General features: G+C 43.3%; 2 protein-coding genes across 6 annotated transcripts in view; one reads left to right on the top strand and one right to left on the bottom strand.

Moving 5' to 3' along the window:
* The first annotated feature begins 4,441 nt into the window (after nt 1-4,441).
* Nucleotides 4,442-16,008, top strand: IPP (intracisternal A particle-promoted polypeptide). Of its 2 annotated transcripts, none has more exons than XM_081193177.1 (9): nt 4,442-4,602; nt 5,320-5,665; nt 6,362-6,793; nt 8,679-8,834; nt 8,959-9,126; nt 11,029-11,166; nt 12,292-12,414; nt 13,315-13,535; nt 15,035-16,008. In XM_081193177.1, exons 2-9 carry the CDS (start codon nt 5,374-5,376, stop codon nt 15,257-15,259), a joined length of 1,755 nt encoding a protein of 584 aa, XP_081049303.1. In that variant the 5' UTR covers nt 4,442-4,602; nt 5,320-5,373; the 3' UTR covers nt 15,260-16,008. The 2 variants fall into 2 exon arrangements, with proteins under 2 accessions (XP_081049303.1, XP_081049304.1); XM_081193178.1 differs by lacking the exon at nt 4,442-4,602 and adding an exon at nt 4,609-4,997.
* The window catches only part of TMEM69 (transmembrane protein 69), a 38,688-nt gene continuing 28,385 nt past the window's right edge, over nt 15,812-26,114 (bottom strand). Inside the window, exons 1-3 of one of the 4 annotated variants that reach the window (XM_081193248.1) lie at nt 25,932-25,989; nt 20,185-20,240; nt 15,812-19,543 (exon numbers count right to left, since the gene is read on the bottom strand). In XM_081193248.1, coding sequence (XP_081049374.1) covers nt 18,833-19,543; nt 20,185-20,229 — 756 coding nt within the window. In that variant the 5' untranslated portion in view covers nt 20,230-20,240; nt 25,932-25,989 and the 3' untranslated portion in view covers nt 15,812-18,832. Of the gene's footprint in view, nt 19,544-20,184; nt 20,241-21,733; nt 22,151-25,931; nt 25,990-26,114 lie in introns of those variants that run through there. The other 3 variants (XM_081193247.1, XM_081193245.1, XM_081193246.1) reach the window with 3 other exon arrangements.

Below are 26,114 nucleotides of genomic sequence, written 5' to 3'. Positions count from 1 at the left end.
GGAAGGGACCCTATCTAGTCCACCCCCCTGCAATGCAGGAATCTTAACTAGATCATACATGACAGGTGGCCATCCAACCACTGCTTAAAAACCTCCAGTGAAGGAGAGCCCACAACCTCTGGTAGCAGTCTTTTCCCACAGGCAAACAGCTCTTACTGTCACAAAGTTCTTCCTGATGTTTAGCTGGAATCTCCTTTCTTGTAACTTGAATCAATTGGTCCAGGTCCTAGTCTCTGAAGCAGGAGAAAACAAGTCTTCTCCATCCTCCATGATACCCTTTAGATATTTGAAGGTGGCTATCATATCTCCTCTTAGTCTCCTCTGGACCAGGCTAAACATGCTCAGTTCCCTCAACCATTTCTCATAAGGTCATCTTACACGTTACAGGCAATACTTAGAACTACAGGTATGTGGAACCGGGTTTAGTAGCTTCAACTGATGGCCATAATGAAATAACTGACTCTTAACTATTGGAGAAAATATTTTTGTTCTGAGGGAAACATTGACAAAACTTCTGTCAAATCTTGCTGGCTATTTTGTGACACTAAAGCTGGTCCCAGTGAAGGCATTGCTCAATTGTGGATTTTGATTGTTTCCCCAATGAATCAGTACAGTTTCCTCTCCTTTTTGTGTGTGCTGACTAAACAGTTACTACAGTTACAAGCAGCGTGAATCCTGAGAAGATAAATATGTGTGTGTACATATTTTTTTTCTTTCACTCCTCTGCAGCTCTTGCAGTGGGGGACCACACCCTTTAACTCCTGAGCCCTGCTCTGTCCCTTGTTTACCCCAACTCTGGAACGGACACATTGAATCCTTGGCAAATTAAGCTTTTGAGTCTCCTCTCACTCAACACAGCTGTGATCAATTAATTACACAGACTCTAGAGTTAATTTCCTTGTTAAGCCATTTTCCTTCTCAAGAAGGTGATTGTCCCCAAGGGGGAAATGAAATGTACTGTAACTAGCATAATGTAACACTGAGGTTTTACAAGCAGCGCTTGGGATGTTTACTCATAAAAACAAGCTGCCTCAGTGGATTGTATCCAGGCTTAAGAGTTTAAACAACACTGTTCTCAGCTATACATATCAAATGTAAAACTCCTATAACATAGGAGGAAGATTTTGTAGGGGCTCTGGCAAGCACAGCTTTTATGTCACAGTCCTACAGGAGCTGGAAAAGCTGCACGTGGAGCCTCCTTTCCCTCTGTAGTTTTGTTGTACAATTATGCTCCCATGTGCAGTTTTAGCGTTGGGTTAGACATATCCCATTTCACTGTTCTTGTCCTGACAGTAATGCCCCACCCCAGATTCTCTATAACGGGGATAGGGAATCTGCAGCTTCCAGATGCTGCTAGACTCCAACTCTCACCGACTCCAACCTGCATAGCCAAAGATCAGGAATGGTGGGAGTTGTAGACCAACAACATCTGGAGGGCTACAGGTTCCCCACTCCTTCTGTAAAAGATATAATTTTAGTAGATGCAGCCTATGTAACATTGCTTCAGAAATCAGAAACACTCACTGTTCTTTCAATCTTTAATAATTTTATCAGGGATGGCTATTAACCAAGTCATAGGCCACTTGGTTCCCAAATCAATTTATTTATCTTCTGGCAATCCTGCCAAATAAAGGTATGGTAAAAAGTTTTCTGATCGAAACTAAAGTTGTTGTTAAAACATTCTAACAAAGAAAGTATCCACATTGTAATGCTACATCTCTCCTTGTATGGGGTGCCCCAGCCATGAGCCTGCAACTGCAAACCCCTCTTATTGCTTGATAACATGTGATGAAGTCAGTGTGTGTGGCAAAATACACTTGTGTGTGACAGTAGCTCCCAACAACAAAGAAACTGGTCACCCCTGCACAGAAAACTTCAAAATGTAAAACATGGAGCTACGTTTTCTGTATAGTCTGCAACTTTTGAGAACTTTAATTTCAGAGAGGCAATCTGGAAACCTCAGTACATCAGCAAATATTTTTACTGGTGACTCAAATTCTAAACAAATGATGTCACTGGAAAACCATTGTATGCTTTTAATTGCCTATGTCCCTTTGAGAAAATTAGTGAGAGAAATATTGAACATTCCAATAAGTAAAATTTTCAGAAGAGGGAAAACAAAGGATTTAAAGGCAGGAATTGTTAAGCAAAAATTGTTATAAATGAATAGTAAAAGTGTTTCTGGTATCAGCATGTAAATCTGAAGCAAAAAACTGCATTAGATGCAGCCTGTCATTCACCTGGTATGTTTTTGCACTGACCAATTTTATAAATCCTGTCTTATGAACCTCATACTAGTAGGAACTAAACAGAAGAGTCCCCACCCCTTCTATTCTGCTGTGACATTGTTCCGGGTATTCTGACCCATTATGCTACAAAGCTAAATAATTGGAATAGGGTTTTTTTAGTAGATTAGCTACAAAACCTTAATAATGGAACAAATATCATTACGGGCCACTTCCACAATTGTTAACCCTCCTCCTATATTAATCACTGTATTTAAAACATGTTACAGTTGTGCCCCCTGCTGGAAGCATCCACCTCCTGTTGTATTACTTGGAGAAATGTTAAGGATTCCCTCCTACTGGGATGATTTGTGGTCTCCATTATCAAACCCCAGGAACTGTAAACGTGGTGTTAGGTTATCAAAACCTTGAGAGTCAAGTTTCAAACAGTTGCAATCAGACTCTATTGCAATTGATCCATGTGCATTTCAAAGGAGCATGATCTTGTGCATTTCAAAACTGGTTAAACCACTTACTTTAAACCAGGGGCGGGGGAATCTGTGGCCCTCCAGGTGATTTTGGACCCCACCTAGCCCCAGCCAGCATGGCCAATGGTAAGATATTATGGGAACTGTTGTCCAACAAAATCTGGAGAGCCACAAGTTCCTGATCTCTCTATTAAACAGCACTGTCTGATAATATGTCCAAGTGATATGAACATCTGTGGTGACGTGTGAAAAAATAAATCTTAATCTAATAGTATTTCAGTATTTAAGAGTGCATTTCTGCATATGATAATGTTTGTATTTGCTAGTTAGGACAGAGGCCAACTATAGAAACAGTGGTGCAACATTATTTCAAGTACGAAGTTGAAGCCATTATAAGTAAGGGAACTTTACCCTCTCTTAACACTTGTAAGGCTTACAAGAGCTGCCATTTTCCTGCAAACCCTGTCTTCTAAATAGGTTAAATTATACAGTATACAAATTTATCTCATTTTTCATTTTAAAAATGCAAATGTTTCTTCTCTTCAGCATCATGACTCCTGAAGTGACCAGATTGCTTGGCAGTAGGTCTGGTGTATCATGATTGAAGTAGTATTACTGCCAGGTGTAACAGCAAACAATGCTCACTCACTCCAGTCAAGGTGCATAGTTAGCCACAGGTATCAGGTGAGATGAAAGCATGACAAATCATCCACATACACCCCCAAAACCACTGAACCTTCGCACCATTAGTAACTGCAGATATATCATATATTTTTACTTCCTGAATTTTCTGCAAGTGGAAATCCAGACTAAATGTAAAAAAAATAAAAATAGTAGTATGGGCTGGCATTATGATGGTGACATGTGGAACATGAGAAAAATGTGTGAGCACGTGCACAAGCAGCACCAATTCCACAATGAAGAAAAATAAGGATTGCCACTTGCGGTGCAGTATATGCAGAAAATATCTTGGTGTGTGCATTGTTCTCAGGCAAGCATACCACAGGAAAAATGCATACCAAATGCTAGGAGAATGGGAAGGCCAAAAATAAAGGGGGTGGGGGCAAAGCTAACATCCCTTGAGAAACACGGGGATTCTTTGGTGTCCAAAAAGAGCTCTCATTTTAAGATAAAGGGGTTGACAAAATGAGGCAGAACTCTGCTCTGAAGCTGAGTGGGCGAGGCATGGGACTGCCACTCAGGAGTCCTAAACGATGGTGTCATGGGGGGCACCTGGTTGCGCCCCTCAGAAGTGTGCGCCGCGGGCAATCGCCCCCCTCGCCCCGCCCACGCTACTGTTCTGCTATTATGGGATATCTTGGACTTGGGGAGGGCAGAGTAACCCTACCCTATGACTTTCAGCACCACGACCATAAAAAACCCCGCTTCTCTTGCGCCTCAATCTGCTGCGCCTGATTTGATGGCTGTCACTCAGCTTTCCCGGTCCCAGCCAGTAGGGAGGCCGCCGCCCCCCGCCCAAATTCCTGCGGCTGAACGGCGGGCAGCGGCAGCAGCGAGCCCGGCTTTGCTCCATCCTGCCTGCTCTGAGAGGCTCATCCTGCCTCGCTAACGAATGGGTGTCTCTCTTTCGCGCGCGCACCGTTCTCTCCCGCACATTCTCTCTTCGACTCTCTCCTTCTATTACGGGCAAAGGCCTTCACAGTCTATAATGCGCAAGCGCCAAGAGTCGCCTTCCTTCTCCTCCCCTTCTCCGGCTCCCCGAGACATGCGCAGTGGTACCTCCCGTCCCGGAGAGCGTTGAATGGACGCTGCTTCACAGCTTTCTCTGGTGCCGGAAAGGCCGGGAGGGGGTTCGGGGCGGGCGGACGCAAAAGTTGTTGGGAAATCGGGGAAGGACCATGAATGGCTGAGTGGAAAAGAAGAAGAAGGTAGTGTCTAGAGTCCGTTGCGCGCAAATGAACAGGCGAGGCAATCCCGTGTTTTGATAGCTCACAGTCCCCGCCTCCCGCCCCGACTGTTAATTTTAAGTATTGGATGCAATAGATTTATTAAGTTCTCGCGCTGCATCAGCCTTCCCTTGTTTTAGACCTGAGTGCCGATTAGCTTAATTCGAACTGTAGTTGAGCATAGGGACATAGAAACAGAAGCTTGTCTCTGAGCGTGTGCAAAGTGCCAATTCCATGAATATTGTGCTCCCTTACCGAGCGTCCGTTTCAGTAATGCCACCCAGACCGCTTCTTCTTTTCCTAATTCCGTATTCCTGTTCTGATTGTCGTGCTGAGGATGTGACAAGGTCCCAATCTATTTTCCTGGAGTGATGCAGGTAAAATGAATAGAGATTTCATTCTCAGGCCTTCTTAGTACTGTACCTCAACAGATACGGTTGTTTGTGTTGTGCCTGTCATGTTCCTTTTGGTGAAATTAAATTAGGGTTGCACCCCTAAACAGGCTTATTTGGAAATAAATCTGATTGAAATCAACAGGATTTATTACCTGTGGGGACCAAAACTGAAATCCGGGCTGATCAGACCTGGAAGTGTCCTTAGCTTATTAAAGGGGGAAATGTTATTGTCACTCACAATTAGGTTCATTACTAACCCTGTCATTAGATATTTAATTTTCAAAGGGTTTCTTGTCCTTCCTAGATCGTCATTGGGGGATGATGGGCATCACTCACTCCATTTCTCTGTGATCCTGCCATGGCTTGTGTGCCTTGTTCCAACACCAGCGAATTCCCCTTCTTGGCAGATAGGCATGCTCGTCTTATACTGGCCCAGATCAACAAGATGAGATGTGGGCAGCACTTCTGTGATGTGCAGCTCCAGGTTGGTGAAGAAGTATTTAAAGTCCACCGGCTTGTCTTGGCTGCAAGCAGTCCTTATTTTGCAGCTCTGTTTGCAGGAGGGATGAAAGAGTCTTCAAAGGATGTTGTACGGATCCTAGGTGTGGAGGCTGACATCTTTCAGATCCTGCTGGACTTCATTTACACAGGTAGACTCCATTTCTAAAACATTTTTAAGACCTTGTTATGCTTCTTGACAATGCCATAGTATCCTGGAGCTTGTGAATCAAATGTATGTACTGTTTTATAACTTGTCACTGACTACATCACAGGCATCCCCCAAATTATGTCACAGGGTCTTCATTGGTCTGAATTGTAACACTTCAGAGTTCATATGAGGAGCTCCCTTGACTGAATGTTCATCCATAAGAAAAGTTCACTCTGCATGAAAAAATAAAATGTGAGGTAGAGGGCTTCTAATCTAGTTTTCTCTGTCATGCTGACTATGTGCTGGGATTTGGGGAGGGTTAAGGAGGAACATTTAGTCTTGTCAATGTCTATGTTCCCAGTCTGAAGTTATAATTGAGACACATTTGCAATTCTTTATGAACAGAGCCAGCTAATTACCATAGCATTAGCTGTTTTATCATCCGTTTAGTGGGGTGGGGGAAAACATTCAATCTGTGCTATTTGGTTTGCTAAAAAGGGTGCCTGTGCTGTAACGTTTCCTGATCAGTTAATTATTTTAATGGCTGATGATACTCCCCCTAAGATATTAATAACGTGGCAATAATGTACTCCAGTAGTATCATTCAAGGGACATTCACAAATTTGTGGTCAAATTGTATGCTATTGTATTGGCAAGATTTCATACCAGCTGAAATAGTTATCTGTTGTTCATTTAGGCATAGTCAGCATTGGTGAAAGTAATGTCCAGGAGTTGATTGTGGCAGCAGACATGTTTCAACTCACAGAAGTTGTAGACCTTTGCTGTGAATTTCTGAAGGGGCAGATTGATCCTTCAAACTGCATTGGACTCTTCCAGTTCTCCGAGCAAATTGCCTGTCACGATCTGCTAGAATTCACAGAGAATTACATCCATGCCCATTTCCTGGACATCCAGGACGGAGAGGAATTCCTGGCTCTGACAAAGGACCAGCTCATTAAGATCTTGCGAAGTGAGGAACTGAGCATAGAAGATGAGTACCAGGTTTTCATAGCTGCAATGCAATGGATTCTGAAGGACCTGGGGAGAAGAAAGAAACATGTGGTGGAAATACTGGATACAGTTCGATTTCCGCTGTTACCCCCACAAAGACTCTTGAAATACATAGAAGGTAACTCAGAGTAGGGTAGTGTGTGTCTGTACTACAACTCTGTATCTAAATCTGTATATCTTTTCACATCACTCAATGACCCATTGTGGGCTCTTTGGACTAATTTTGTGAAGCCCTAACAACTAGAAACACTGGCATCCCAGCAGAGCTCCAAAACCTCTCATTAGCATTTAGGCCTGGAATCACTATTACATATAGCACCTGCCAGATTGGGGCCTGTGATAAAGCTGAAAATCGTTTTGGAAGTTTGCAGCTGTGGGTAATACTGGGTAAGGTAAAGAGACCCCTGACCGTTAAGTCCAGTCGCAGATGACTCTGGGGTTGCAGCGCTCATCTCGCTTTACTGGCCGAGGGAGCCGGAGTACAGCTTCCAGGTCATGTGGCCAGCATGACTAAGCTGCTTCTGGTGAACCAGAGCAGCACACGGAAATGCCGTTTACCTTCCTGCCAGAGTGGTACCTATTTATCTACTTGCACTTTGACGTGCTTTCGAACTGCTAGGTTGGCAGGAGCAGGGACCGAGCAATGGGAGCTCACCCTGTCACGGGGATTCGAAATGCCGACCTTCTGATTGGCAAGTCCTAGGCTCTGGTTTAAGATCCATTAAAAAGACCTGAAACATGAGGCAGAACATGGTGGCATTTCACTTCTAACAGGCAGGGAAACATTGGATACACACACACACACACACACACACACACACACACATACATAATTTTATTTGTATGCCGCCTTTTCACAGTTCAAACCATGTTCAAGGCAGCTAACAACATGGGGGAGGGAAATAACTACAACATAACAAAAGTAGTCATAAAACATTAGAAAGTACACGACCAAACAGAACAATTTCCACATAAATCATGAAAAGATATAAAATAACTATACAAAGAAACAACAGCAACAAACTCCCTCATTCCCACAAAATATGCTCCCATCTCCCAGAAAACCCCAAATACTGACAGTTTGGTAAGGCTGAAAACTTCTGCAGGATGGGGTGTGGATGAGTATGTGCCTAACTTCAGGTGTCCATACTTCTAGGTGAAGAAGTGGTTTATGTATCAAAGGAAAGGGTGAAGACTGTAGTTCAACATAGAGCCTTTATACTTTTTAATCTGGACTGGCTTGTATTCACAAAGGCTGTTGATGAGAACCATTAATGTAGACAGCATTAGGAGTCTGGGGAACTTCTTTCTGCCCTATAGATTGAACAAAATCTGAGCCTGGATATTTCCCAGCAGGGCTACGAGGCATTTTGCTGTACCTATATTGGCTCTTAATGGTTGGGGTTAAGGAAACAGGAGGAAAATGATGTATTTTAGTATATGAGGTTATTGATTTTTTTAAAAATGTGCTGTGACCTATGCTGAGCTCTTTGGCTGGGGGCAAACTGCAAATCCAATAAATCAGTAGCGGGAAACATTTTTCTGCCCAAGGGCCACATTGCCACATTCCCTTCTGGGGTCCACATACCAGTGATAGATGGGGCTGGAGGGAAAAGTTGGTAGAGGAAGTAATTTCAATTTTACCTTTTCTACACACCTAGTTTCTACACACACACTTAAACATCTCTCTGTCTTCCATCCAGGTAAGCATGAGTCATTATCAGAGTTCAAAGACACATTCTAGCCACTCAAAAGCACCTAAAGAGAGTGTGATCCAAAGGCAGTGAGGGATGTGTCCTGGAGAGATGGTGGGTCTGGGGAAGAATAGATGGTCTGGGGAGAGTCCCAAGGGTCAGGCAGGCAGGACTGCATTTGGCCCCCGACCTGAGGTTTCCAAGCCTTGCAATAAATCGGTAACAATGTAATTGCTAAAAACTACACATCCACCTGGTTTAGCTGTAGATTGACTATCACTGATTGTCCCACGCTTTTGTCTTCTCAAGGGGTTCCTGATTTCAGCCTTCGAGTGGCCCTTCAAACCCTGTTAAAAGAATACTGCGAAGTGTGTAAATCTCCAAAGGAGAGCAAGGTTAGCAGTTTCCTGCAGGCGGCAAAGGCGCGTCCCAGGAGGAAAGCCAGGAAGTACCTGTATGCAGTAGGTAGGAATCCTGTCTCCTCATTAGCATTTCATTTCTCTTCAGAACCTGAACTGCTGGAGAAACGCTGCACGAGAAGAGCTTGTGGAGCTGCTAATGGTGCCTGCCATCTCTGTTTTTTGAATAGGTGGATATACTCGCTTGCAGGGAGGCCGTTGGAGTGACAGCAGAGCTCTCAGTTGTGTGGAGCGTTTTGACACTTTCAGTCAGTACTGGACTACTGTGTCTTCTTTGCACCAGGCTCGAAATGGGCTGGGAGTTGCAGTAGTCGGAGGAATGATCTATGCTATTGGAGGTAAGGGCAAAGAATTCCATTTCTGGGGGTGGGGGATAGGCTGTTCTTTAGTACTTGCCACAGGTCTTTCTTATTATTCACTTAGTGGAAGGAACTCGCCCAGAGACAAGATGTAGCATTCTAAAGCCACAGTATACAAAAGTTTACAATGACGTCCTGAGTTTGACAGGGAGAATATCTGGGCCTTGCCGTTTGGGATTCCCGGGGTTTGGGGACTCTGGTACAGTCCATTTCCCCAGACTTCTCCAGTCCTTGCACCATGCAGACATAAACCCATTCATTGTCTTGCTAACATATTGCAGACATTCATAGGTATGTAGTCAAACACACAGATGTAGTTCCACTCACATATAGGGTTATCAAAGTAAAATGATCAATGACTTTTCTCAGTGTCCCATTGTACCTTCCACCACTGAAGATCTCTTTTTTCTGGAGGAGGCTGAGTGAGCCCCTTTACTTCTTTCAGGGTGGCAGGAGCAAGAGGAAGAAAAAACTTTGATCGCATTTGCTTTCACCTTCCTGAAGCCTACATATTTTTGTATTATCATCTCTCAGACTTGCGTAGTACACACACAAACCATGGTTTAGTGCTATATGGATGAGCTTGAGTGATGCATCGAGCTTGAGTGCTTCTCCCGTGGAGTTTAGGTCCTGGCTTAAAACAAATTCTAATTATCTGGTTTTGTAACTGTGGTTTGGAATTAGCATATTACAAATCTTAAGTTTGTTTTAAATCAGGATCCCTGATTCAGACATTACACTAAGACAGGATTCTGTAAAAGTTAAATTAAACTTAGCAGAATGACATCTCCTTACTGCATTGGGGGTGGAGGGTGCTGAGTGTGTGAGCTAGTTCTCAGCTCCTTCATTCTGATCCACATAGCACTAAACCATAGTTTTGCATTAAATGGTCCCTGTTTTATTTATATATGCATATAAACAACTATGAAACCTACTAGAACTTTCTGTGTTGCCAAATAAACGTAGATGCTTCAAATGATCTTCTTTCCTGTTCTACAGCCACTACTACTAAAAATACAATTGCTTGTTGTCATTCAATGGCAGCTGTTTTTTGTAGGTTTAAGGAAATGTAGGGAGCTGCCTTACATACTAGGTCAGACTATTTGTCCACCTAGTCCAGTTCCACTCTAGTTCTCCAGACTTTCAGGTGGAGAGAGGTCTTTCACATCACCTGCTACCTCATCATTTCAACAGGAGGTACCAGAGATTTGAACCAGGAATCTTCTGCATGCAAAGTGTTTTCATTTATAAACTGGAACACCAGGCACTCATAGGAGGCATTGCATCCAAAAGTGGAGCTGTGCCTTATCTTAGTTATACTTGTTAAGGATGTGGTAAAGTTCCTGCCAAAAGTGAAAACTCTAAGTGCATCTGTAGTATACAGACTTCTGCTGTGTGAAATGAAAAGTTTTGTAAATACTGTTAACTGTTGAAGCATTCCATCCTGTGCTTCCAGGATACTCACTGTCCTATTAATTAACATCCTGCCATTGCTGTTCCTGCTGCATGCTTTTCTTCCTTTTGCCATTTCTTCCTCAAACCTTTCGGTAGTTAAAATTTTGCAGAAATTTAATTATTGCATATTACCTAAAGAAGATGATATGATTTACATTTTCCTTTACAGTATGCTGGATAACTTGTATTTTGGAGATAAAGTCATACCAGTTTTGACTGGTGGAACCTGTGCATCAGAGAACTCATTTAGAAATTGGGCATTGGGGGAAGGAGAAGAACTTTGGCTTCAGAAATGAAGCATTGCATCTTGCAACTATGCTAAGATGCTCAATGGATGAACTATTCTGCTATTAGTTGATCGATATATTGAAGAGATAGCATACAAAAGATGTTTTAACTTCTCTATGTTCTCATCTCTCTTCTAAGGTGAAAAAGACTCTATGATATTTGATTGTACCGAACGTTACGATCCTATTACTAAACAGTGGGCAGCTGTAGCATCTATGAACCATCCTCGCTGTGGACTTGGAGTGTGTGCTTGTTATGGTACCATCTATGCTTTTGGCAAGTCCTTTGACTCTACAGAATCCATTACCTCCTTAAGCTAGGGGCAGAGTTTCATTAGTGTTGTATACTGTAGAAAATAGGAATAACTCCCAAACGTGTATGGTAGCAACTAACTAGTAGCTTCTCTGGTAAAGTATCCTTTTTTTCAGTAAAAAGGTAAAGGGACCCCTGACCATTAGGTCCAGTCGTGACCGACTCTGGGGTTGCGGCGCTCATCTCACTTTATTGGCCAAGGGAGCCAGCGTACAGCTTCCGGGTCATGTGGCCAGCATGACTAAGCTGCTTCTGGTGAACCAGAGCAGCGCACGGAAATGCCGTTTACCTTCCCGCCGTAGTGGTACCTATTTATCTACTTACACTTCGTGCTTTCGAACTGCTAGGTTTTTCAGTAGCCAAACGCAAACGTTCTCCTTCAGTAAATTCTTGAAGATTCCAAAGCCTGGAATATTTGTTGGTGACGTAGCTGAGAGCTGCCTTGCCTACAACTTGCTTGCTGTCCTGTTGGAATCTCCAGACAGTTTGCAGAGAAATTACCAGTAAGCTGCAATCGTGTCCTCTGGCTTGCAGCAGCAGGGCTTGATGGGGTGGTGCAGCCAGTGCTACATCTATAGCCCTGGAAAGTAGAAATGCAGGAAAAAAGCCCTGAGGGGACAAGGGAAAATGTGCAAGAATAAATCTTGGCTCAGTGAAGATGCCTGGATTGGGCAAATTGTTATCATGTGATAGCAGCAGGGTTGGCTCAGGATCCAATGGATCCTATGCTGGCTCAGCCCCTTCCGCATTTGGGGGGGGGGGTTCAACGCTAGCTGTTGCTAACAGAGATAGTGAGATAACTCATGCAGCAGAAGTTGCCCCCAGTTACTGTCACCACACAGAGGCAGCTTATGGTCCAAAATAGTTTACTGCTGCAGAAAATCAGGCTTCAGTAATACAGCCCCGGACAGCCTGTAGGCTTTGTAGATACATATATGTACCCAGATGTTGGGTTCCAACTTCTTCAGCCCTAGCCACCTTTACATTAGACAGCCTTTTTGGCTCAGCTGCCATTGTAGCTGCTTCAAGGAGATAGAAATATTAACAATGTTTTCTCTTCCTTGCCTTCAAACTTACTCTGGTTTTCAGGAGGCTGGGTTGGAGCAGAGATTGGCACCTCGATTGAACGTTTTGATCCTGAAGAGAATAGCTGGGAAGTGGTGGGCAGCATGGCTGTGCCGCGCTACAATTTTGGGTGCTGTGAAATGCAAGGTGAGTGGACTTGGATACAGTCATACCTCGGGTTAAATATGCTTCAGGTTGAGCTCTTTCAGGTTGCGCTCTGCGGTGCCCTGGAAGTAACGGAACCCGTTACGTCCAGGTTTCGCCGCTCGCGCATGCACAGACGGTCAAAATGACGTCACGCGCATGCGTGGAAGCGGCGAATCGCGACCTGCGTTCACTTCAGGATGCAAACGGGGGTCCAGAACGGATCCCGTTCGTATCCAGAGGTACCACTGTATTTGAATAATTGTTGCTTACTGTTAATACTGTCACAGACTACCATTGGGCTGGTTTGGCACTCCAACTTGTGGTAAACCTTGCAGCTAGATTGCGGATGGGGACAGACTATCGGCAGCACGTAACTCAGGTGCTCAAAAGCTTGCACTAGCTAGCCCATAGGCTATCAGGTCAGGTTCCTGGTTCTTGTATTAATTTACAAGGCCCTTAAATTGGTTCCAGGATACTTCAAGGCTTGTGGAGTGTTCTAGGGGCCAGGTAGAGAGACATGGAAGGCTGCTTGTAGTATACACACTTACCTCAAGTCCCATTTGAATTTAACTTACTTCTGAGTAGGCATGCATAGAATTGAGGTGAGCATTTGGAAAAATTGATAACCTAACAAGTGGTGTGTTATCTTGAAGGGCATTGAGCAAACTATGTGCACCAATTTTGTTGCATTGTGCAAAAGAGCTGATAGTTTAGAAAGCAACTTCAAACTGCAATCCACAACCCACTCATTCAAGAACAGTCCTAATAAGGAAGACCATTGAAATTCTTGGGAATTACTAGACTGCAGATTACAGTCCATAGTGCATGTTTTCTAGAAATCCTTGAATGCCAACAGTGCTGGTGTGGCATAGGTATAATAGAAATTCCTTGCATTTCCAGGTTTAATTTATATTGTTGGGGGCATCAGTAATGAAGGAATAGAACTGTGTTCTGTCGATGCCTATGATCCAATATCTAAGCGCTGGTCTGCACTCCCTGAAATGGGCACCAGAAGGGCATATCTGGGTGTGGCTGCTCTGAATGACTGTATCTATGCTATTGGAGGATTAAATGAGTCTGAAGATGCTCTTCCAAGTGTTGAGAAATACTCCTTTGAAGAGGTAGGTTTCAGTTCCCACAAATCAGATTCCAAGGTGTATTCGTTGTTTATGTTGGTTTGCAGTAGTTTGTCTCATTGATAGGTACAAAGAAATGAAGTTGTCAGTAATGTGTTCACCAGTCCCCCAATGCAGCTGAAGTCGTGTGTGTGTGTGTAAGGTTATGTTCAGATGCACATAGTTAAAGCAATGAACCTGATGTTGGCCTATACTTAGACTTCTCAACTGAATGACGTTCAGGAATATCCAGTTTTCACTGTTTTCATAAGAAGCCAACTAGGTAGCGTATTAATTGACTGGTTCTTGTGGCAGCCATGAAGCCACTCATCTGTGCAAAGTGTCCAGAGCAATATTTTAAGTCTGAGAAAACCAGATTGCTTCCGGGGGGGGGGGGGGGGCTTTAAATAGATAAACATACTAAGCAGGGAGAGAGGGGGAAGTAAAGCTCCTCCCACAGCAGAAACTTTCACCTGCTGCTGGAGGTTCTTATGTCTATATATAGCCTAAGGGTCCTACTTCCCAGGTAATAAGTAGGCTAGTAACTATAAAATCTCATGCCACTATGCCAAGTAGTAACTAATGGGGGTTACAGTCCTTCTGTTTTCCTGTTGTGACACCATGATACACTTGCTTTTGAATGTGCAAATATTTCTTTCCCGCCCCCAATCTCGTTTTTACTCAGAATTAATTTGAATAATTGCCACCCCCTGGCTCTGTACTTAGGCTCATTCGGAGGGAAGGATAGAAAAGAAATGCAACAGCAATAATAGTAAAAAGTAGTAGTAAACCCATGGGTATAGGGCAGGCACCCCCAAACTCAGCCCTCTAGCTGTTTTGGGACTACAGTTCCCATCATTCCTGACCACTGGTCCTGTTAGCTAGGGATAGAATCATAGAGTTGGAATAGACCACAAGGGCCATCGAGTCCAACCCCCTGCCAAGCAGGGAACACCATCAGAGCACTCCTGACATATGGTTGTCAAGCCTCTGCTTAAAGACCTCCAAAGTAGGAGACTCCACCACACTCCTTGGCAGCAAATTCCACTGTCGAACAGCTCTTACTGTCAGGAAGTTCTTCCTAATGTTTAGGTGGAATCTTCTTTCTTGTAGTTTGGATCCATTGCTCCGTGTCCGCTTCTCTGGAGCAGCAGAAAACAACCTTTCTCCCTACTCTATGTGACATCCTTTTCTATATTTGAACATGACTATCATATCACCCCTTAACCTCCTCTTCTCCAGGCTAAACATGATGATGGGAGTTGTAGTCCCAAAACAGCTGGAAGGCCGAGTTTGGGGATGCCTGGTATAGGGCAGTATATCAATAAATAAAATCATAATGATGATGAACTGGAATTCCACTACTAAGAATACGGTGAATGGTCAGTTTAACACAGACCTTCCTACAGTTTATTTACACCTGCTAACTGTAGATTTAAAGCACATCTCTGGAGAGGAACATACTACATAGAAAACATTTTTTTTTTATTTGTTTCATTCATTAGGAGAAATGGGTAGAAGTTGCTTCAATGAAGGTCCCAAGAGCTGGAGTATGTGTTGTAACTGTGAATGGCCTCCTTTACGCCATTGGAGGAAGGACTGCCAGTTATGATTCATCTGCCCCAGTAACATCAGATTCTGTGGAAGTTTATAATCCGCATTTGGATACTTGGACTGAAATTGCTAATATGATCACCAGCCGCTGTGAGGGAGGTGTGGCGGTGCTCTGAAGAACAGAACACTTAAAAACAACTAAGATTGGGGAGTGGATTTTCAAGCGTTCTCGGAATGGTGACAGTTTGGCCAAGAAACTTCTGTTCACAGGCTCTACTGAAACCGTATGCTTCTCCATGTAGAACATAAATTTCAAGGGTGATTCTGCCAGTTTGTTGATGGTTGATTGCTGCCCTTGACACTTGGGAAACTGTCTGCTGTTCGTCACATGCCAAGACACAATCAGAATGCAGTTGGACTTGCTGTATTTGAAGTGGAGAAGGTTGAAATTGTCCTAACCACATTACTCCTTAACGGGGATCCTAAGCAATAGTTTTATTCTCATGGAAATCCATTACATTATTTATTTATGAGCAGACATTGGCTTTCCATAGCCTAAATTAGTTTCGTTGGAGAAATGCAACAAAATGATGGAGCTATTATTTACATACTTGTTTGGGACTTTTGTTTTAGATGTTCATTGCCTTTAGGAGTAAGTCAAACTTGCTTACAAAATGAAAGTAGTTTACATCTCACTCTTATTTATTTATTTATTTATACATACATACATACATACATTCATATGCCACCTCTTTCCCTGATGGGACTCAAGACAGCTTACAGATAAGAATATTTCATTCCCTGGCTCATGTTGGGTATTAAGAATCTGCCCTTGGCTTTGGGCTTTTGTTCCACATATGCATACTTAGCTATGTAGGACTGTTTAAGACAGGAGACAACTGGAATATTAAAAACCAAAAACAAATCTGTCTTCACATTTCCTTACAGGCTGCCCCGTGTGACTTCCAAAGGATCCACATCATGCCCTGTGCTTCCATGGTAAAGCAAGTAGTTACAAGTAATAAAAACAAGCACAATAAAGAAATTGGATGAGAGAGGGAAATGGCAGTAGCAAAATGATCTAACATCAGATGGTAGCCTACCAGTTCATTTGTTATATCATAAATGCCTTTTCCAACTTTGTAGCACCTTACCCCATACACAGTTACATCTGTGGAGAAGCATCACTATTTATGACTGAGTACTATTACCACGTCAGTGGAAGAGAGTTCCCTGCCTTATGACACACAACGCTACTTCTCCTTTGCATCTGCAAGTGAGACAATGGATGTGCTGGACTGATGTCTTGCCCCAGTAATGCACTGGATGACAGCCGACAAACTGAAGCTCAATCCAAAGAAGGCTGAGGCAACTTAGACCAAATGGCTGAGAGGATGGGGTTACACTCCCTCTGAAGGAGCAGGTACATAGCTTGCGGGTACTCCTGGATCCTTTGCTGTTGCTCGAGGCTCAAGCGGCCTTGATGGCACAGAGTGCCTTCCATCAGCTTTGGCTGGTGGCTCAGCTGCACCCCTATCTGTGCCCCTAACTTCTGTTGTCTATACTTTGGTAACCTCTATGTTAGATTACTGCAATGCCTGATACATAGGGCTGCCTCTAAAGACGGGTTGGAAGCTTCAGCTGGTGCAGAATTTGGCTGCCAGGCGGCCACTGGGGTATATTACACAGATCCTAGCCCAACTGCTTTGGCTGTCAATTAGCTTCTGGTCCCAATTCAGAGTGCTGGTTTTGACCTATAAAGCCTTAAACAGCTCAGGACCACAAAATACATGAAGGACTGCTTCCCATATACAGTGGAACCTCTATTTGCGACCAAAATCTGTTCCGAAGGTCCATCTGGAGGTTGAAACAGGTTGCTGAGAGAGGTGCCATTGTGCGCAGGCGGCGATTGCCCGCTTTTGCGCATGTGCAAATGGCGATTGTCGTTCCTGCGCATGCGCAAACAGCAGCAAACCCACCGATTACTTCCAGGTTTGCCGCAGTCGCGACTTGGAACAACCGTAAGAGGTGGTGGTAAGTAGAGGTTCGACTGTACTGTCCCAGACTCCGCATTCATCAGAGGCCTTTCTCCGTGTGCCTCCACATGGGGTTCGGAGGGTGGCAACACAAGAACAGGCCTTTTCCTCAGTAGCTTCCCATTTGTAGAATGCTCTCCCTACAGAGCTTCACCTGGCACCTTCATCTTTAGACACCAGACAAAACTTAACTCTTCAACCAGGCTTTTGGTTGATTAATATTCTATAGCCTTTTAAATGTGTTTGTGGGAAGGAGGGATTGTTTTGTTGTTTTGTTTTAAATATTTACATCAATTTTTACCTTGTATTTTATCCTGTCAACTGCCCTGAGATCTTATGATGAAGGGTGGCATATAAATCTAATAAATAAACAAACAAATAAATAAAATACATGCAGGTCCCGCTATTGGGACACTAATTATCCAAAATCTGAGTTATCAGAACCCAAATAACTATACCCAAACCTTGTTATATAAACAGCCGATTCAGATATCCAAAAAGCCATTGTTTGTCTACTTCCCTACCTATTTCTAAGGAGAAATTGGACAAATTGGAGCAGGAGAAATCGGACAAATCATTTTTTCCTTTGTTTGACTTTTGCTGGCTGGCTACAGCAGTTTGGGGCAGAAACCAGGAAGGGAGTTTGGACAAATCACAGATTAGAAACATTCCCGTAGGAAATAATAAAAACCAGCTTGTTGTGCAAACCCTCGCCTAACAATTTCCTGGGAATGCACTGTGTTGGAAAGCAGGACTTGTGTGTACTTTTATCACAGTCTAACCATCCTTAACTAGAAGTCCCATTTATGTAGTACTAAATATGGGGAGCTGTTTACTGAACATCCATCCCAATACATTTGCACAGGGGCTGAACACTTACTACCAGCTAGTGGTTGCTATTTCAGGCTTCCGCGTTAGCAGCCCACTGATCAGGATTTAGCAGAAAGCAAGTTCCATTAAAACAAGAGATTTACTGCCATTTATCAACTGTAGTATTAATCAAATAACATAATTGTCTATGGCTAGTAATAATTCACCCACAGCAGTTTTAAAAAATTGTGAAAAGGGAAAAAAATTTACTCACTAAGAATTAGCCTATATAAAGAAACAGCAGCATACAACTTGTAGCTTAAAAAGCAATGGATGGATGGCAGTTGAACAGCCTGTGGAAAAAGCAATGCAGTTAGTACACCTTCTAGCTGAGCGTCCTAGAAGTATTTAAAACCACAAGAATTTGATGGCTATTGACATTTCTCACTGAAACTGGACATTTGTGGTGTTCTTTCAATATTCAGTGTGTATCAGAACATTCCACATTATCAAGAAGTCTCCACAAGTCTTATCTCTGGTATAACATTCAAAGAAGTAATTTTCTTGTACAGGAAGAGAGATGTACTCCACAGCAGTGGTTCAGCCACCTACCCATGGAAGAAGATGCCCTAACTCATCTTTGCACATTAGAGCAGATACATTATACATCTCTACTAAATTCTAATTAGCAAATTCATCTTAGGTCTTCAGTATCCACCCTTCCATGGAGCTTGTTCTTTCAGTCCATAAATTCAGCCATAAGTTCATAAGCAGAGAAGTCAACCAACTTTTTCTCATTCCCTCACAGTAGTCTTCAGAGAGGAAAACATGTAAAACAGATTATGAAAATGGTTAAGGAGAGAGGTCCCCTCTCATTGGACAGGCCAATGCATTTTTGGTTGTTTATTTCAATACTTTCGTTTCACTTGCATCACGACTTAGTCGTTTCTCTGGATACATGTTTGCAAGACATAGTGTGGTAATCAGAGAAACTGTGGCTACTATAGTCAGGACTGCCCTCATGGCTTTAAACCATTTGGGATAGGTGGGAAGAAGACTAAGATCATAATGCAAGGCTATCCCTAACCCTATTATAAGCATGAGTCCAGCTTGAGTGAGGTCATCTTTGAAAAGCAAAGTAAACCAGGCAAGTAGTGAAGGAACAACACTGTTAGCCAGATTAATCCAATCAGGACTGGCAGGACTGCCTTCTGGCAAAGCAAATCCCCATCTGATCCCTCCTAGGAAAGATAGTATAGATGCACCATATGCAATCTGAGCAAACACCAACTCTGGGTAGGAGACCTTCTGGATAGCCATTAACAATGGCACTGAAACAAAGGGAATTAATCCTGCAATGCCCAAATACAGAGCAGGCTTTGGAGAGTCCTTGAGGGAGGGCATGTCATATCGCAACAAATCCAGCTGTCGCGGCTCAGGTTCCGGAGGTTGTTTCTTCTTCCAGCTGCAGCAGGAAGAATGGAAGCCCTGTGCCTTGGTTATGCTGGCAGATGCCTGCCTAAGCAGCTGTGATTTTGGCAGCACAGCCAAAGGGACAGGAGAGCCAACTACCTTACTTCTTCCAGGTTGCAGAAGTCTTTGAAGATACATCATCTGCAATTACAAATGCAAAAAGACATTACTCAGCCTTGCGGTAGCTTAAAGAACCAACTACAGTACTTGATACTTTTCAGAAGGATGCTTCATGCATCTAATAAAGTGGACCATAGTCCATAAAAGCTTGTATCATTAAAAATGTATTTAGTCTTTAAGGTGCCATTAGACTTTTCATTGTTTTTGCTTCAGTTCTTAATTGGGGCCTCTGCCACAGCTAAGGGTTAGCAATGAACAGCGATTTATATTTCCACTTTTTTATCCATTTGTCCAAGGGAGTAGGGTTCCCCACCACCATTTATGCATATTGGGAGGGATTCAGCTAAGTTTTACTCAGAACAAATCCATTTAAAGTAATTGACTTAATCATGTTCATTAGTTTCAGTGGGTCGACTCTGAGTAAAACTTAGCTGAACACTACCCAGTATCTCTAGTTAAATCGAACCAACATATGAGAAACTCATCTAGGCAAGACTTGTATATTCTTTAAATTTTGCACCTCTAAAAGGCTGCAAAGTAACATTTATTCCCACAGACATATATTAAGGCAGCCTTCTTTCACTTCAGTGAGCAATGAGAGTTTCAATATATAGACAGGACTTAAAAGCAAACAAAGATGCAACTGTTTTGGAAACTTTTACCTTGGAAGGAACTTGGAAACAACATCGCTGTAGAAGGTGAAACATTTTCTGAGATTCTGAAAGATAGGGAATAATAATAATAATAATAATTTTTATTTATACCCCGCCCTCCCCGGCCAGAGCCAGGCTCAGGGCAGCTAACACCAATAAAATCACAGTACAGTGGTGCCCTGCAAGGCGAATGCCTCGCAAGACAGAAAACCCGCTAGACGAAAGGGTTTTCCGTTTTTCAATGCACTTCGCAGGACGAATTTCCCTATGGGCTTGCTTCGCAAGACGAAAATGTCTTGCGAGTCTTGAGATTTTTTTTCGCTCCCCCCCCTTTTTCTAAGCCGCTAAGCCTTTAATAGCCTTTTAGCAGCTAAGCCGCTAAGCGTTTAATAGCCGCTAAACCGCTAATAGCGCTAATCCACTAAGCCGCTAATAGGGTTGCTTCGCAAGACGAAAAAACCGCTAGACGAAGATACTCGCGGAACGGATTAATTTCGTCTTGCGAGGCACCACTGTAAAAACATAATAGGGGAAAAAGAGGGTGGGGAGAAAAAGGTAAAAAAAAGCCCAATTTAAAATACAGGTTAAAATGCAATTTAAAATGCAGCCTCATTTTAAAGTAGGTGATACATGGATAAGGGTGCAATCCACCACATTGTTGTAGCATGCTATGCTGATTCAGTTTTCATCCAGCACTAGAACTGGTGGATTAATTTCAGAATATCCCAGACATTTGAGAGGTCAAGTCCCAGACAGTCCAGCAGTCAAAGCTGCTGTTTGAGGTGTGAACATATGAAATCATTTCCAGCCATACCAAGCCAGTAATGGGAACCACATGGTACTGTGGGCCTGCAAGCCCTGCAGCAGTTGCACTATCTTTGCTCCCCAGTTATGTTTGGGATTTGCTGGACCTTGGTTGTGTATGTTGGTGGATTATGTCAGCAACAGTGGATAGCGCCACAGACCTATTAAAACAAGATTAAAGTGGCACAGAAGCTAACACAGCCTTGTATCCAGTGCAGTGCTGAATGAACATCCCATCAGTGTGAATGGAAATCTCTCTCCCTTTCCTTCCCCTGCATCTGCCTCAACCTTGCCCAAATCTGCCCTGAAGGGTTTGGGAAACCCCAGAACAAATGAAGGGGCATGCAGGGGGAATCCCACTGTACAAGCAGGAATCTTGCGCTGATGTGCTGCTTGCTTAGTGCTGCACTGGATATGTCAGACAAGCAACTACATTCAAAACAAAACAGATAATATACCATATAGTTGCACGTGCCCATTTCCCTCCCACCCAAGTTGCTCCAAGGTAAAGGCAATGCCGGAGGCAATACAAAGTTATTGCAACCTCTCATTAGTTAATACAACCCTGTAAAGAGAAGGCTCAGATTTTAAACACGTGTAACAAAGCCAAGTTTCTTAAAAGCCATTGTAGAATTTTAAGCCTGTGAACAAATCACTCTCCCTCCTTTCTCTAAGCATCCGGCCCCGCCAATACTTTGCTTTTCCGCGAGTTTCTCCCACGTCCCGCGCCTGTCACAAACCCATAGAGCCTCACCCTTTAGTAGCAGGGGGAAATCGAGGGCGTCGCAAGGGGCTCCCGGTGGGCACTTTGGGCTGTAGTATCAACCTAGTTGCTCATTAACTTTCACCTCTAAGCGGCAGACACAGTAAACGCGACTCGCAGCCTTTGTAGATTCTTACAGAAAGCTTTCCCACAATCCAAAGCCTGTTTTGTTTCGTTACAAAAACGTGCTTGGTAAAATTGTCCCGGGTGCGGAAACTGACTCTGCCTTCCCAACGCAATTCGCGTTTTCCTAGCTTTGCTCCAAAATCAGCCACTCTTCACAGTAACCTAAACTCAATCCACACTCCGCCTGGAGAAGGGGCGTTTCCTGTCCCCTGCTTTAATTCCGCCGGGTGCGCGTGCGTCGCGCTTAGTCTCTCGGCTTGGAACAGAGGCGAAACTGCCGCCCTTGCGTACTAAAAGAAACAACGCACGAGCGGATCCTCCTCCTCGCGTTTAATGGCGTTGCAAGGGCAAAATGAAAGGCCATATTGCCGCCATCTACAGGCAACAACATTATTGCACTTTCCTACACTTTCCCATAAATCCTCGTACAGTACTAGCTAGATCAGGGGTCAGCAAACTTTTTCAGCAGGGGGCTGGTCCACTGTCCCTCAGACCTTGTGGAGGGCCGGACTATATTTTGGGGGAAAATATATGACTAAATTCCTATGCCCCACAAATAACCCAGAGATGCATTTTAAATAAAAGCACACATTCTACTCATGTAAAAACACGCTGATTCCTGGATCGTCTGCAGGCCGGATTTAGAAGACGATTGGGTCGGATTCGGCCCTCCGGCCTTAGTTTGCCTACCCATGAGCTAGATCCCAACTCAACTTCTCCATAAGAAAAATAATCCACATCCAACTACATCTCTACAGTCCTCAAAATAACCATCCTTTCACCAGAGTTCCCACAGTATCACCATAACTACTCCCTCTAGCTTTCAAAGAAACATAAATAATCCCTACAAGGGCAAGTTCCATTTACACAAACTATACCAGACACCTGCACATTCCTGGCCATGAGCCAGTAAACTGAACATTCCAACTCCTTATCTCAAGGCCAAACTTGTTATGTCTTGGAGCACCTCAAAACCTGACAAGATGAAGATCCAGTCTTCCCTTCTTAATTTAACTGGCACCTCCATCTGCTCAAGGCATGTCTTCCCTGAGAATTGCAATGTACTTGGGCAGAACTCTGTAAACATTTTGGGAATGGTAAGTGGCAGATTGCTCCTATGTAGAAGTCTTTGGTGGCACTCCCTGACTCTGCTTAGGGCTGGGCTCCAAATATTTGAGGTTAACATAAGGTTACAATATGTCCCCGTTTCTCAGGGACAGTCCCCGGATTTGAAGTTGAAAAGTGTCCCCAGATTCATTGAAAAAAATCTGTTAACCTTAGGTTAACGCATAGAACAAATAGAATTTAAGGACACATATAAAAGGTAGGGGATGCGGGTGGCGCTGTGGGTTAAACCACAGAGCCTAGGACTTGCCAATCAGAAGGTCGGCGGTTCGAATCCCCGCGACGGGGTGAGCTCCCATTGCTCGGTCCCTGCTCCTGCCAACCTAGCAGTTCGAAAGCACGTCAAAGTGCAAGTGGATAAATAGGGACCACTCCGGTGGGAAGGTAAACGGCGTTTCCGTGCGCTGCTCTGGTTCACCAGAAGCGGCTTAGTCATGCTGGCCACATGACCCGGAAGCTGTCTGCGGACAAATGCCGGCTCCCTCAGCCTATAGAGCGAGATGAGCGCGCAACCCCAGAGTCGGTCACGACTGGACCTAATGGTCAGGGGTCCCTTTACCTTTATAAAAGGTAGGTCTGAAAAATATTCCCAGGGAATCCTCCACTCAGTAGGTGGCAATCGCACAGTCTTTTCACAGCTGTAAGAACTGCAGCCTGTTACTCAAAGATAAATACTAATCTGATCTGCTTACACAGACATGAGTCTATGCATGCTCCAGTTACACCGAGGAGCTAAAAATTCTAAATACTCTTTAACTACTGTCTCCTATAAGTCAGAGCAGGTGGTCATTAAGCCAATGGGAAGGAAGGCATTCCAGAAGTTAACCCCAAGTGATGCTCAGGCATAGCTGGTGTTATTAAACTGACTATAAATGGTGACCACAGTACCCTTGTGAGTTGGGGCTGGTGATGGTAGGCTGTATGCCTGAGTCCCTTCCAATTTCTGGAAATGTTTGAGATAAGGGGACTAGAAATAGGCAGAAGGCTGAGAAGTAAGAGTCACACTGATTTAATTTTTCATTACCTACAGCCAGTGCTTTTTAAAAAAACAAAAACGTTTAGGGGTGCTCTCATTTGGACTCAATAAAATTACCATTCTATAGTTCAAATCGGGGAAAAATAAATACAGTAAATGGACAAAAGTACAAAGATTCACAAAATGTTTAGGGGTATATGTACCCCTTCGTTTCCTCCCCTAGAAAAAAAGCACTGCCCACAGTACACAGCACACATGTGCACAGCATACACACTTATCCCCCACCCCCTGCAAATAGGCTATTAAAAAGGCAGTCAGTGGTAATGAGGTGGCCTGACAGGGAGGTCCCAGAGCCTGCGAATAGGCTTTTGGTTCCCCAACCTTGGTCAAGGAGGTCAAATATTTACAGAACATACTCAAAGCCACAATAGTAGAAGATCAGCTAAAATTTGTACCACAGATTAGTTTCCCACTGACATCTGGTTAGCCAGTGTGGGAAAATATTGCTGGATTAGATTGGCCTTGAGTCTCAACCTGAACAGCTCTTCTTACATACCTACTTGATATTTTTACACACAAGTTGTTATGTATCAATTCATATACACTGTATATACCATAAATAAGATACAGTAGATATCAAAATGATATTAATTAAGTTATATATCATTTCTGCTATGCTAATTCTCTGGTTTGCTCTTCATGCTGAGTCTTGTTGCTGCTGTCTCATCATGCCTTGCAATGAATAAGGAAGTGTGAAAGAGAGGAAGGGAGATTCAGCATTTGAAGGGAACAGTTACATTATACAGCTATTTCTGTCCATGAAAGATACTTTTGAGTGCTGAAAGTACTGTAGAAAGTGCTGAACATTTTTTGGGGGGCAGGGGCAGCATTATATTAACTTCTACACATACTGTAAATTCATGTTTCACAGCATATCTCACATTACACTCTTTTTAGCTTCATTTGATCTTTATGGTTTGTGACAGTATGTATAATAATATTTGTATTAATCAGGCAGCCATAATATATTAGTTCTTTCCCTCATTAATTTCTCCTTTACTTTCAGTAACCTAATTTTCCCACCCCATGTTTCATAGCTTTATGGATTGTACACCACTGAAATTAATTAGCTCTGCACAACACACCAGGAATCAGAATAACAGGGAGAAATGTACAGGAGCCTGTCTCTATGGCAAAAGAAAGCCAACCGCATGTAGTCAGCATTGTGTCAACATAAAGGAGTATAAAGCACCGGATCTGGCAGCTGCTGCTGTTTTTGCAATTTTAGTTTTCTGCATTTGCAAACAAAGATTAGGCAAAGTTTATCTGTCTTTTTTTCTTTCCTCGTTCAAAATTATTTGCTGTAACGCTATTTATTCTAATCCTAAATCTGTTTTGGAGGGCACGACTGGTTTCTCTTTTACTTCTTGATAGTTAGCTATTGTCATGTACGGCTTACATAAAGGTTTACATGACAATACCTAATTATTTACTCTATAGAGTTGACCCACTTTAATCAGTGAGAGCATGGTGGAATCAGAAGACTGCAGCCTTTCTGGAGTCTGTCACTGCAAATTACCGTATTTTTTTGCAACACAACACTCACTTTTTTCCTCCTAGAAAGTAAGGGGAAATGTCTGTGCGTGTTATGGAGGAAATGCCTACGGGTGGCATGCCTACGGATTTTCCTCCTCTAAAAACTATGTGCGTGTTATGGTCGGGTGCTGTGTTATAGAGCAAAAAATACGGTAGTTTGCTTGGCCCAGTTACCTAGATTTTGCTGTAGAAGAATGCATAAATTGCTTTGGCTACATTTCTTTAGGCCTGGTTTATGCAATGTAAAAGTCTGGTTAGATAAAGTTGCTAATGAATTCCTGAGAATAATTATTAAAATTTAAGTAGCCTGTGGTGGGGCTGTTTGCACCACTGGGCTCGCTGATAAAGAGAAAACTACAGACATACAAATGTTTCGGAAAGCTTTTTCTTTTAATTCCTATCAGCAATATTAGGCAGGCCTGCGCGTTTCTCGGTGGCAGAAAGCCTGCTTGTTCCACCGGCTTAAATTCTTTGGGAGAATAAATGAGTGCCTGGCGCTTTAAGAATGAAGAGACTTCAGAGCCATGGCTGGGGATAAGGGCGAACGAG

This window comes from Podarcis bocagei (genome assembly GCF_964188305.1).
Source record: "Podarcis bocagei genome assembly, chromosome: 5".
Classification (NCBI taxonomy): domain Eukaryota; kingdom Metazoa; phylum Chordata; class Lepidosauria; order Squamata; family Lacertidae; genus Podarcis; species Podarcis bocagei.
This window is presented reverse-complemented; position numbering and strand designations above follow the sequence as displayed.